The following is a 14482-nucleotide window of genomic DNA, read 5'->3' as shown; positions in this document are numbered from 1 at the left end:
TTTATTCCGTCACATCTTATGCACTTTGCTTGGAGCGTCGGTTTGTTTTTGTTTTTTGTTTTGTTTGAATAAAATGGATCCTAGCATTCACTTTATGGGAGAGAGACACGCTCCGCTGTTGCATATGGACAAATATGTCCTTAGGCTCTACTCATAGTATTCATGGCGAAGTTTCTTCTTCGTTAAATTGTTATATGGTTGGAATTGGAAAATACTACATGTAGTAACTCTAAAATGTCTTGGAAAATTTGATACTTGGCAATTGTTGTGCTCATGTTTAAGCTCTTGCATCATATACTTTGCACCCATTAATGAAGAAATACTTAGAGCTTGCTAATTTGGTTTGCATATTTGGTTTCTCTAGAGTCTAGATAACATCTAGTATTGAGTTTTGAACAACAAGGAAGACGGTATGGAGTCTTATAATGTTTACCATATGTCTTTTATGTGAGTTTTGCTGTACCGTTCATCCTTGTGTTTGTTTCAAATAACCTTGCTAGCCTAAACCTTGTATCGAGAGGGAATACTTCTCATGCATCCAAAATCCTTGAGCCAACCACTATGCCATTTGTGTCCACCATACCTACCTACTACATGGTATTTATCCGCCATTCCAAAGTAAATTGCTTGAGTGCTACCTTTAAAATTCCATCATTCACCTTTGCAATATATAGCTCATGGGACAAATAGCTTAAAAACTATTGTGGTATTGAATATGTACTTATGCACTTTATCTCTTATTAAGTTGCTTGTTGAGCGATAACCATGTTTACGGGGACGCCATCAACTATTCTTTGTTGGATATCATGTGAGTTGCTATGCATGTCCGTCTTGTACGAAGCAAGAGAGATCTACCACCTTCATGGTTGGAGCATGCATATTGTTAGAGAAGAACTTTGGGCCGCTAACTAAAGCCATGATTCATGGTGGAAGTTTCGAGTTTGAACATATATCCTCAATCTCATATGAGAATAATAATTGTTGCCACATGCTTATGCATTAAAGAGGAGTCCATTATCTGTTGTCCATGTTGTCCCGGTATGGATGTCTAAGTTGAGAATAATCAAAAGCGAGAAATCCAAAATGCGAGCTTTCTCCTTAGACCTTTGTACGAGGCGACATGGAGGTACCCCATTGTGACACTTGGTCAAAACATGTGCATTGCAAAGATCCGGTAGTCCAAGTTAATTAGGACAAGGTGCGGGCACTATTAGTATACTATGCATGAGACTTGCAACTTGTAAGATATAACTGTTCATAACTCATATGCTTTATTACTACCGTTGACAAAATTGTTTCATGTTTTCAAAATAAAAGCTCTAGCACAAATATAGCAATCGATGCTTTCCTCTTTGAAGGACCATTCTCTTTACTTTTATGTTGAGTCGGTTCACCTATTTCTCTCCACCTCAAGAAGCAAACACTTGTGTGAGCTGTGCATTGATTCCTACATACTTGCATATTGTACTTGTTATATTACTCTATGTTGACAATTATCCATGAGATATACATGTTACAAGTTGAAAGCAACCGCTGAAACTTAATCTTCCTTTGTGTTGCTTCAATACCTTTACTTTGATTTATTGCTTTATGAGTTAACTCTTATGCAAGACTTATTAATACTTGTCTTGAAGTACTATTCATGAAAAGTCTTTGCTTTATGATTCACTTGTTTACTCATGTCATTACCATTGTTTTGATCGCTGCATCCACTACATATGTTTACAAATAGTATGATCAAGGTTATGATGGCATATCACTTCGAAATTATCTTTGTTATCGTTTTACCCTGCTCGGGACGAGCGAGAACTAAGCTTGGGGATGCTTGATACGTCTCCGACGTATCGATAATTTCTTATGTTCTATGCCATATTATTGATGATACCTACATGTTTTATGCACACTTTATGTCATATTCGTGCATTTTACGGAACTAACCTATTAACAAGATGCCGAAGTGCCGGTTCATGTTTTACGCTGTTTTTGGTTTCGAAATCCTAGTAACGAAATATTCTCGGAATTGGACGAAACAAAGACCCGGGGGCCTATTTTTCCACGGAGCTTCCGGAAGACCGAAGAACATACGAAGTGGGGCCACGAGGTGGCGACACCACATGGCGGCGCGGCCCGGGGGGCCGCGCCGCCCTATGGTGTGGCCCCCTCGTCCGGCCCCCGACTGCGCCCTTCCGCCTACTTAAAGCCTCCGTCGCGAAACCCACGAGGCGAAAAACCACGATACGGAAAACCTTGCGAGACGCCGCCGCCGCCGATCCCATCTCGGGGGATTCCGGAGATCTCCTCCGGCACCCTGCCGGAGAGGGATTCATCTCCCGGAGGACTCTACACCGCCATGGTCGCCTCCGGAGTGATGAGTGAGTAGTTCACCCCTGGACTATGGGTCCATAGCAGTAGCTAGATGGTTGTCTTCTCCTCATTGTGCTTCATTGTTGGATCTTGTGAGCTGCCTAACATGATCAAGATCATCTATCTGTAATACTCTATGTTGTGTTTGTCGGGATCCGATGGATAGAGAATACCATGTCATGTTAATTATCAAGTTATTACATATGTGTTGTTTATGATCTTGCATGCTCTCCGTTTCTAGTAGAGGCTGCGGCCAAGTTTTTACTCTTAACTCCAAGAGGGAGTACTTATGCTCGATAGTGGGTTCATGCACGCATTGACACACGGGACGGTGACGAGAAAGTTCTAAGGTTGTGTTGTCTTGTTGCCACTAGGGATAAAACATTGGCGCTATGTCCAGAGGATGTAGTTGTTGATTACATTACGCACCATACTTAATGCAATTGTACTGTTGCTTTGCAACTTAATGCTTGGAGGGAGTTCGGATGATAACCTGAAGGTGGACTTTTTAGGCATAGATGCGGTTGGATGGCGGTCTATGTACTTTGTCGTAATGCCCAATTAAATCTCACTATACTTATCATGTCATGTATGTGCATTGTTATGCCCTCTCTATTTGTCAATTGCTCGACTGTAATTTGTTCACCCAACATGCTTTTATCTTATGGGAGAGACACCTCTAGTGAGCTGTGGACCCCGGTCCATTCTTTAATACTTGAAATACAAATCTGCTTGCAATACTTGTTTTTACTATTTTCTCTGCAAACAATCATCTTCCACACAATACGGTTAATCCTTTGTTACGGCAAGCCGGTGAGATTGACAACCTCACTTGTTTCGTTGGGGCAAAGTACTTTGGTTGTGTTGTGCGGGTTCCACGTTGGCGCCGGAATCTACGGTGTTGCGCCGCACTACATCCCGCCGCCATCAACCTTCAACGTGCTTCTTGGCTCCTCCTGGTTCGATAAACCTTGGTTTCTTTCTGAGGGAAAACGTGCTGCTGTGCGCATCATACCTTCCTTTTGGGGTTGCCCAACGAACGTGTGAAATACACGCCATCAAAGGCCTTCCAACTAGAGGCGTTGTCGGGATCCCAACGGGGATCCATGTGTTGCTCGGGGGTGAGCTCGACGTAGTAGTGGTGGGTGATGCCCGCACGGTAAGCTGCACCTTGGGGGCTGGGTGAGACCTGCACACCTCCAGCGCTGAGCCTCCAACTGGGGAGGGGGTACAGGTAACACGGCGGGCAGGGGTAGTTGGAGGCGCTCGACGTCTCCGTCTCAGCGTAGGTCAAGGCGAGATCGCTGGGCGCCATGGGAGTGGAATTTGCAAAAGTGGAATAGAGATGTGCAGTGGCAATGGGGCCGGTGGGTACATATAGCAATGGAAAGTGCGGGAAGATGTAGGCGGGAAGCGTCGGAAAAAGCAGGAACGCGGTAGCGCACATTCTCACTGCCGCGTGACCGTCATCTAACCTAGGGGTGGAATCGAGCCGAGCCGAGCTAGCTCGAGGCTCAGCTCGGTAAGGCTCGAAGAAAATCGAGCCGAGCCTAGCTCGGCTTGCTGCTGATTAGGAACTGAAAAGTAGGCTCGAGGCTTGGCTCAATAGGGCTCGAGGCTCGGCTCATAGGGCTCGAGGCTCGGCTGGAAAATTGTGAGAGAACTGTCCCATTGTATGTTAATGGACTCCCAACAAGAAACTGCAAGCCGACAGAACGTGCAAAGAAATCCGGATTCTATCCGAGTAAGGTAGATTTAGGTTTTTTTTGGACGGAATTTAGAGTCTTTTTCTTGTACAGAAGTCTAAAGAGCTGTCCAAAACTTGCACGGAAAGTCTAACCGCCCCATATGTATATGAGGGGTGACGGCCGATTGAAATTAAGCAAACAGTCGTCAAACATCAATACATCTACTTTTGTCTCCTCAAGCCCTTGTTACTCCTAGTGTTCTTCAGCGATGATTTTGCTTGAGATCGTTAACCGAGCTTAGAGCAGCCAAATTCGTCTAAGTTCATCCCATTTTCACCGGAACCTCTGACGGGTACCTCTCAAGGAACTGGGGCTTCGGCTCTCAAAGGTGATAGTTGAATTGTCTTGCATATTGCGCTTCCGGCCAGCTTCCTTTGACGTGAGTTGCGACGTATCTCCCTAGGCATCGAAGGTGTGGGAGGATGTGCCAGTGTAAGGCGAATCCTTTAAGGTCTTGCATCAAGGTAATATATTTTCGGACCTAGCCAGAAATTCGGTGGTCTTGCATCTAAGCAGAAACTTTTCGACCTAACATACTTTTTGGCGATTCCATTGGAGATACTTGATCTTATATCGGACAACAATGACCGGTCTAGGTATACCAAAATTGACACTACCAAAAAAAAAAAGCTTATCAGTGACGGGCGTGTTTTCCGCTCTGCTGACGCTAGAGGTGGACATCACGAGTATAAAGCCACTGGTAATGTGTACCGGTGACGGGCATTTGATACGTCGAGGGTACGATGCAGCGGTGACGACAAAATGGATTTTCAACCGTCTCTGGTAGTTGCTTCATCTGTCGAGCGGGGCACAGCCTGCGACATTCCAGTGGCGTTCAATGCTCCAGATCTGGCGACAATAAACAAAATGAGCGCGTCAACAGTAACGTGTTGGTGACATGTGTACATAACAGGCGGCATCAACTCTGGTGTTCATGTGGCGGACTTTGTTCCATACGAAATGTCGTTAGTATCTCACCGCTGATGGCCGTGTTACGAGTCATTTGTCATTAATAGTTCACCAATGACAATGGGATTTTATCTCACCTTGTCATTAATTCAATTGCTCTATAATAACCTGTGACGAGCAAGTTTTTGGTGATCATCTCTATTATATAATAACCTGCCACGAGCAAGTTCTTTTTTGATCATCTCTGATATAGCATTAGACGTAACCAGCCATCACCACAGTGTCTGTCACTATGTTTTTAGTGCTCACGTGTATATTTCCCTAAACCATAGGTTTTATGGAATAAAATTATAAATTTCATATTCTCCAATTAAATACTCTCTCCGTTTCAGAAAATAAGACGTCCTCGTTTTGCGTGCTATTTTTTTGACTAAAAATTAATCTAAATATACAAAAAAAATTGGTTTAAAATTAGCATCATTATAAAGTGTTTTTCAATATGAATCCAACGATATCAATTACGTACAATATAATTAAGATTTTGTTGCTCAACTTGTTTGATCAAAGTTCGTCTTAAAATGCGTGTGCGCCTTATTCATTGAAACGGGGTAGTACAATCTAGGCTGGAGTACGATTTCATGCACATTCATAAATATACACATCCATAAGTGGATATTTGAAACATAGCTGACATCTATAAGCTGCAAGTTCCATGTATGTTTAGCAGTAGAGTTTGTACATAACAAGTTTCACATACAACTTTTGCCCAAACACTAAACAATGATGATCCTGATCTTCTAGCACCAGATTGTTCAACTTCTAAAGCAAGGCAAAACAATAGTTTTAACTTAATGGACCATAAAGAAATTTAGCATTACAAACTGCTCATCTATCTTTAGTCCTGGTAGTTATAACATGGAGGACAATCATAGTGTTTTTCTGCAAATAAAATAGATTCAAGTTTAAATAAGAAGTGGACAAGAATCTAGAGCAGAAATTGGATAGGACATATTACCTCTGTTCCATAATTCTTGTGATGGTTTTAGTTTAAGATAAGAATTATGAAACGGAGGGAGTATATTGCGGAACCGAAAACTAAGAGTTCGATCTCCCGAATTGTGGGAAATTGTTGGATGTTGTCACGGCGCAGAACAGAAATCGAACTCGCGAATCGAAAACGCGGAAATCAAACGTCGCGGGAAATTGAAACTCGCGATTGAACTCGATTTGCTCCGATCAAGCTGAATTCGTTGATAATTTACAATAAGGCAGGCAAAATACATGCATCTTCGACCTACATTCGGTAATAGGGGCCTAATTTAGACTAGATTTAGTCCCCGGATGGACTATACTGTCACGGGGCATTTCATGTCGCCGGCGGAGGGTTTTTTGGTCGCCGGATATTCCTAGGCGACGATGAGCACTGCCACCTCGAAAGCCGCTGCCTCGGAGGTGCTCCCGCAGGCTAGAGGCGGCCCGTCGGTGTCGTCGTCGTTGCCGCGCGGGGGCAGCGCCGGCAGCGGCGGGCTGCACGAGCCGGCAGCGGGGGCGCCTCCTCGCGCGCTTGACGGCGCGCCATAAGTTCCGGCCACTTCCGGCCGGCCCGCTTCCACGCGCCGTTGGAGCGCGACCGCCTAGCGCGGTCCGCCTCCGCCCGTACACCCCGGCGGACGCCGAGGTGCTTTTCCGCCGCCGATTCGGCCACCTCCCCTACCCACTCGTCTTAAACGCCCCATTTCGGACGGAGGGGTGGTGGCCGAAGCGGCGGAGCGGCATCGGAGGAGGCGGAATCACTCGCCGGAGAGGAGGCAGGCGGCAGCGGGAGTGAAAGCGGCAGAGGGGAGTAGGCTTTAGGAACCGAACTCCCCTCCGCGGCCCCTTTCAGGTTCCTCTATTCCAACAAGTCACCTTTCGGGGTTCTCTACATCGGCAAATCATCTTTCAGGTTCCTCTACCCGACCAGTCCAGTCCTATTCAGGATTTCCAAACCCGATGGTATAATATTTTTGAAACACAAACAAAAAATGCTTAATATTTGTGGAATTGTCAATAAAATAATATTATTATTTTAAAAATCTCCTTTTTTTGTAAACAGTAAAAAATGTTTTGTTTTTTTATCAAGACGATGAAAAAACTGTCACAACAATATTATAACACTGAATAATATAATCTATACAGATGATGGTTCCTGTGGATTCTACACATCAGAGTTTGTCTAATATCTGGCCGCACCTTAATTATGCTGTTAAACTCCCTCTACACTTCTCTGCAATCTGCACGCTATCCTAACTCCTAAGTAAACTAAGCAATTACACGATAGACAGACTTGAACAATGGTGATACCAGGCCACAAGCGCAGCGGAGCAACAGCCACTCGAAAAAAGCATCACTACAGCAATAGGATTCAGCGAAAGTCCTTGCTTGGCACCCGCAGTACACGTGACTGGAATCATGTGTCGAAATGTCAAATTATACAGGTCGAGCTTGTATTCTCTGCTCACTCTGGTCAATCAGCGGTATGTGTCTGCATCCGGTTCGAAACCAGTTGTGCGGTAGGTGCAAACATGACCGATCCTGAAAAGGTAAATGGGTATTAGTACTAGCAACTTTGAACCGAAAGATGTACAAAATGAGAAGAACAACTGTCAGGATAGTACCTGGCACAGCATTAAAACCATTGATGGTTTGGTGCTTTGCAGGCCATTCCTGAACATTATGGCTGCTCTTCATCTCGACAGCGTGTTCGCCTCGGTCTGCTGAAACCTGCGGCAATGATCCACACTGCATGCTTGATAGTGCTTGAGAATCGGTCCTGGTCCCGGTAGAAGCATATGGCGCGACGTGCGGATGAGGCCCTGCTGAACGGATTGCGCTGGCAGGATCAACAACAGTTTGCTGTTCACTCGCTGTGCTGGTTGGTGGTGTTACTGATGTCGATGGTGAAGTCGGTACAGGTGGCTTAAGTGTGTTTGGTGATTCATCATCTCCTACCCACCCGCGACCAAACATCATTCCAGGAGGAATGGCCTGTTCAATTCGCTTCGATGCAACTTCCCAGCCAAGAGGGCCAAGCTGTGCAGCAAAACGTGCCAGACTGCGGGGATAGGAATGCTGCAGCTGAACCCCGATCTGGTAAAAACATTGTGTTAGACTGAGAATAATAGTATCTTGCTGTTCGCCAATGTTAACAGGAACTTAAAACTATATTGGCATATCATGAATATCTTAGGAGACATGACTTGTGCTGGACACTCAACTGGTACAAGAAGCTTCCTTGTCCCGTTGTATGAGCTTGGCAGCTCATATATTGAACTGGATGGTTGGTGCTGATAATATGTAGTTCGGCGACTATCTTCTACCAGAGCTGGGTTCTTCCCCATTTTTCCTGAACATTTACTCCCAGACCCTGGGACAAAAGGAAGACATCAAACAATGTTAACAGGGCAAACAAATAGGTCAAACTGAATGAAGGTCTTCCTTCGACAACATCCTATTAAATGCTGATTTATTCAATATAATAAACAGAACCTGAGTAATCTTCAGCGCTTTCCAATTTGCGCCCGCTGGACCAATTGTGCTCACTGCTTCTATTGCCAAAAGAAGCTTTCAGTACATCTGCAATCCTCTGTTGTATATCAAACCCCAAGTGTGCATGAAGTCCGGTATTTCCAGCAGTAGCGAGTGTGGACCTAGAAAAGTCTGCAGTAGGATGTTCTGCGGGTGGCCTCTCAACTTTCGGCTGCACAGTGTTCTTTGGAGGCCTACCCCTGCGACGTTGTGGTTTTGGTTCCAGTTCTGGTAATGGTTCTGGTTCTGGTTCACTGGCATCACTATCTTGCCTAAGATTCTCAAAGTCCTTCTTAGCAACCTCTTGAATAGCCCGTGCCTATATTACATGAAATGTGAATAATACATATGCCGCATCTCATGGTTTTACACAATCATGATAATATAAATCTGAAAACAAGGTTCGATGTTTGACCTGTCGATAGTATACTGTGTCTGGTGAATTGTAGCACATCGCGTTTGATGTTATCAAGAACACGTCGTCCTGAAAATATATCATTTTGAGCTTAGTAGAACGTTGATTATACACAGTAAAAAACATTTGATTATATATTAAATACTAAGACGCCTATTTTCAACAGCGAGTCTAAGTATCATATATTCTTGAGGCGTAACTTGCATGACCATGACCACGGTTTAACACAACGCATGGAACCAGCTTTCGGTCGACAGCGGCTCGGTATTTCATTTCCGCACAACACTTTTCTATTTGCTGTTGTTTGTTTGGGCTTCTGCTTTTAGTGATCTGAGGACTAAACTGAATCATTGGTGAAAACTACAGATCTATGATTACAGATCCAATATTTTCCAGGTGGTAAGAGAGGTGGTAGCGATAAATAACTAAATCAAGTAGCAGTGGTGCCAGAATGCATAACACACCAAACCTAGAAGTATGAAAGTTCAAACTTACTCACTTGACCAAATGTCTCCCACATATCAAACTTCAATCTGAAGTCCAACATACTTTGTTGTTGACTACTACCATTTCATAACAGGTCATAAAGAATAAGCATATTCCATGTTGTTGCAATTTATCATATTCTACTACTTACATAACAAGTAACAGAAGCAGTACATGTAATGTAAATATTTTTTTATATAAGAAGTATAACTTGGAAGTTTGTAGTAAATATTGCAGAAGCTTCCACCCCACTGATTTGTGAGTTTTTCCCTAAACAATTTATCATTTCATCTAGCCTCGAATTTATGGAAAAGTTTTTTTTTACTTCACAACATGCGCTTTCACTAGATCACTCTTTCCAATAAAACTCAATATAATATCAGATACCTTAGATGATTCCTTAGTAGCCATATAGTTTAAACAACTTTTCACATAAGTGGATATACAGATCACACAAAGACAACGGCAGCGAATAGGTATGATATAAGATATTTGTGTGATGTTGTCTCTGGAGTAGAATACAAGACTCCAAAGACAACAGTAGGCAAGATATTTCTGAGCAAGCAAGGAGATACCATGATTTTAGTTATTAACTACTGTAGTATAAGAATCTAGCAAGAAAATGTTCCTATGTAAGAATGAAGGAGAAATGCCAGCACAAAAAAAAAACACTAGCGTCATGGAGTTGATCAGTTATCCAGTTGATATAGCAACTAAGATAACCAAATTCCCCGCAAATTCCTATGAATGCCCTCAATTTTTCTGCCTGCTAAATGTGGAAACCAAAATAACCAAGAAAAGCACAGACAGCAATGACCACCAACAAACAGATTCTACACTAACCTCAAATTGCTCCAAGTTGGCATATGCACCCTTATCAAGCTTCTTCCGAAGAGTCGAAAAATCCATTGGGTGCTTGACAATATCTCTGTAGTCGGGCAGCTGACAATAAATGCACAATCACACACAAATCAGTCAGCTTCCGGGAAACAAAAGCAGCAAAAGAAACACTCGTGTTCAAGAGCAAACCTCTTCATCATCAACCGGCTCTGAGAACACACCATACGTGTCCTTCCTGCAGGGAAACAGGAACCCAACACTCAGATAAGACTGTTCTAGAGCTGCGAGTGGAGTGAAGGGAAGAGCAGAGCAACTCACTTCTGCAGCCTATCAAGGATGAAGACCAGTAACTTCTTGTCCGGCAGGGGCGTGGTGGGGCCAGAATCTGACGGCTCTGGCGAATGAAAAACCCACCCACAGGAACAATCAGAGGCAGGCGGGAGCATTTAATTAAACAAGAACAAACCGGAATGCATCCGGCACTACAGGAGTTTAAAAATGGCATCTTCGTGGACATTCGTCCAGGTGTTACACTACTGCCATTTTGCTCCAGAAGAAATCTGAAGATGAAGAATAAATGCATCGGAGAGGAAACCGACCTTGACGCCCATCCGTCGCTATCCTCCTCTTTTCTCCCTGCAGATGCAGATAGTAATAAAAAAGATATAATTTTTTTAAAAAAAACAATGAGACAAAATATCTTGATAGGAAATCGAGGAGAAAAGGCGGCAGAAAAAGTGGGGCTTGGGTTTACCGGCGCCAGTTACCAGGTACTACACTGCAGATCCGACGCGAGATGGAGCGAAATTTGGCGCGAAAGGCAGGGGGAACTAGCCCCAAAAAAAGGCATGCCTTTAAAAGCTCCGAGGCGATCCGCTTATACTAGTAGGAAAAAAGAAATGGAATGCGGCAATTATTGGCGGCGCGCGCGCGCGAGCGAGCGAGTGATGCGAGTGAGGTTTTTGGTTTGTCCAGCGAATGATTGGGAGAGAGAGCTCGGGCAGGAGCAGGGCGGCGTTGACCACTGTCGTCGCGGCGGCAGAGATGGGAGGCAGTAAAATATAAATACAGGCGCGCAGCCTTTTTTGTGTATGCCTAAACTAGCAGGGAGGATTTCGTCGGGCGGGGCGGGGCGGCGCAGATCCGTACGCGGCAGGGGCGGAGCGGTGGCGAATTGCGCGAATTGTGGTCGGAATCGGGCGGATTCGGGCGGGGAGGGGGCAGATCAGGGGGATGGGAGGGGCGCCCACCTTGGATGCTGATCCGTCGTGGAGGCCGACGACGAGGCGGAGCTTCTTGTCGCGGCGGTGGTCGTCGTCGTCGTCTCCGGAGTCGGCGTCGTCCGGGGCGGGGTTCCGGCGCGTGGAGGGCCGGCGCTGCTGCTGCTGCTGCTTGCGGGCCTTGGACTCCTCCTCCTGCTCCTGCAGCTTCTGGAGGCGGAGGGTGCGCTTCTGGATGTCGAGCAGGGAGGGGCGGCCCTTCTTCTTCCGCTTCCGGCGGCCAGGCGCAGGCGCCGACATCGCCGCCGGCGGCTGCTGCTTGCCCATTGCCCACCCGCGGACGCGGACGCGGAGGCGTTTCGCTCCTCCTTTTTTTTAATTTCGTTTTTTTACTTTGGTTGCTCGCGGGAGGTTGGGGGATGGCGTGTGTTGGGGGGCGTGCTGTGGTGGTGGGTACACTTTTTGGTGTGCTGCGGTTTCGCTCTTTTTCTTTCTTTCTTCTTTTTTCTTTTGATTGATGAGGAGGGTGGTTTGGGTCCTTTGTAGAGCACGTGAGGTGTGCGTGGTTGGGGCTGGACTCGGATTCGTATTGCAATCCGTGTTTGTATATGTATGTGTAATTGTCTCCGTATATTAAGTATGAAGTACTACTACTCTAACTGGCAGTGCCACCCAACCTATCAAAAAGTGGCGTTCAAATACATACTATATTAGCGTCGAGTAATATGGATCCGAGAGAGTAAGAGCATCTCCAGCAGACGCGCTCATATAAACCGCGATTTGCGGCGCGCGGAGACGGAATTGGTCCTCCGGTGAGACGCGGCATACGGCGCGGGGCTGCAAAAATTTTGGGGCGCGGGGTTTTTTGCACTATCCCAAGCGCCAAATATGACGCGTCGGCTACAACACGCGGCATCGATGCGGACACGCGCAAATACCCCAACGGCTGGAAATTTCCCCCCGCGCCCGCGCCCTCCATTTCCCACCGCGCCGCTGCCGCGAAAGTCCGCCGCCTCCGTTCGATTTTGTCGCCGGCCCCGATGTTGCTCGCCGCTACGCCGTACATCCACCTCGCCCGCGCCTCTTGCCGGCAGTACCGGCCGCTCCGCCGCGCTGTACCTACCGGGCACCGTCGCCAGCGACGGGCACAAGGTCGGCGCTTCTCCCCGCCTCGCCCGCACCTTCTCCTCTCCATACCCTGTGCCGCAATCGCCATGTCGCCGTCTTCGAGCCTATCGTCAACATGGCGCAGCCAAGATGCTCGCCGATTTGCTCGCAAGGTATGCGCCTCCGCCTGGCCGAGCTGCCATGATTTTGTCGATTTTTTTCCTCTAGCTAGTTGTAGTTAAGTCAATTCATATGTATGTTTGTAGAGTTCATCACACGATTCATCAGATGACAAGTACGACCAAGAGGAAGAGGAGAACATATCCTTAATATTAGCATACCGCACCGTCAAGAAGCCAAAAATTGGTGGATCGGTATTCGGCAGACAGAAGTTGTGGAGAGAAAGGATTGAAGGGCATGAGAAGTTGATGCGGTCGTATTTAAATGAGAATACGATATTTCCCGAAAGCTATTTTCAGCATCGTTTTCGGATGAGCATTGACTTGTTCAAGCACATCGTAACGGAGGTGACCAAGTATGATCGGTTCTTTGAGCAAAGGAGAAATGCCGCCGGAGAACTTGGTCATAGCACTATCAGAAGGTGACCGCCGCCTTGCGTATGTTGGAATATGGTATACCAGTAGATCTAATTGATGATCATTTGGCCATGGGAGAGAGCACTTCTATCTTGTGTGTGAAGCGCTTTGTCGTGGCAATTGTGAATGCTTTCGGATCCACATACTTGAGAGCCCCCAATGCTCAAGACACTGGTAAGACTTTTGGAGTTCAACGTCGGCCAGGGGATTTCCAGGTATGATTGGTTCCATTAATTGTATGCATTGGAGTTGGAAGAATTGTCCGAAGGATAACGTTGCATAGAAAACAAAAATTTTCCTACCGCGAACACGCAATCCAAGCCAAGATGCAATCTAGAAGACGGTAGCAACGAGGGGGTATCGAGTCTCACCCTTGAAGAGATTCCAAAGCCTACAAGATGAGGCTCTTGTTGCTTTGCGGTAGACGTTCACTTGCCGCTTGCAAAAGCGCGTAGAAGATCTTGATCACGATCGGTTCCGGCGCCACGAACGGGCGGCACCTCCGTACTCGGTCACACGTTCGGTTGTTGATGAAGACGACGTCCACCTCCCCGTTCCGGCGGGCAGCGGAAGTAGTAGCTCCTCTTGAATCCGACGGCACGACGGCGTGGTGTCGGTGGTGGTGGAGAATCCCGGCGGAGCTTCGCTAAGCGTGCGGGGAAGAAGGAGGAGTGGGGCGGCTAGGGTTTGGGGAGAGGGGTGGCCGGCCTCCAAGGGGTGCGGCCAAGGTGGTGGCTTTGGTGTGGCCGGCCCCTCCCCTATGCCCCTCATTATATAGGTGGAACCCAAGTGTTGGTGTCCAAGTCTTCGAATAAGACCGAAACCAAAACCTTCCATAGGAGGGGCAATCCTAGCCCAACTAGGACTCCCACCCAAAGATGGGATTCCCACCTCCCATGTGGGGGGTGGCCGGCCCCCTATGGTGGAGTCCACTTGGGACTCCACCCCATCTAGGGCTGGCCGGCCATGGAGGTGGAGTCCCTTGTGGAATCCACCTTCCTTGGTGGTTTCTTCCGGACTTTTCTAGAACCTTCTAGAACCTTCCATAGAACCTTCCGCGACATTTTATTCACATAAAATGACATCCTATATATGAATCTTATTCTCCGAACCATTCGGAACTCCTCGTGATGTCCGGGATCACATCCGGGACTCCGAACAAATATTCCAACTCCATACCATATTCAAGTACTACCATTTCAACATCCAACTTTAAGTGTGTCACCCTAC

General features: G+C 46.4%; 1 protein-coding gene across 1 annotated transcript; it reads right to left on the bottom strand.

Annotated features, from left to right (window-relative positions):
* Nucleotides 1–7152: 7152 nt before the first annotated feature.
* LOC124654089 (bromodomain-containing protein DDB_G0270170-like) lies at nt 7153–11880 on the bottom strand. The gene is made up of 10 exons (XM_047193120.1): nt 11580–11880; nt 10929–10965; nt 10648–10723; nt 10519–10564; nt 10333–10431; nt 9004–9072; nt 8550–8907; nt 8279–8427; nt 7679–8150; nt 7153–7595 (listed from the first exon to the last, which is right to left on the bottom strand). Exons 1-10 carry the CDS (start codon nt 11874–11876, stop codon nt 7528–7530), a joined length of 1671 nt encoding a protein of 556 aa, XP_047049076.1. The 5' UTR covers nt 11877–11880; the 3' UTR covers nt 7153–7527.
* Nucleotides 11881–14482: the final 2602 nt, after the last annotated feature.

Source organism: Lolium rigidum, chromosome 5 (genome assembly GCF_022539505.1).
Source record: "Lolium rigidum isolate FL_2022 chromosome 5, APGP_CSIRO_Lrig_0.1, whole genome shotgun sequence".
In the NCBI taxonomy this organism is placed as follows: domain Eukaryota; kingdom Viridiplantae; phylum Streptophyta; class Magnoliopsida; order Poales; family Poaceae; genus Lolium; species Lolium rigidum.
The sequence above is the reverse complement of the archived record's forward strand: the minus strand, read 5'-3'. Positions and strand labels throughout refer to the sequence as shown.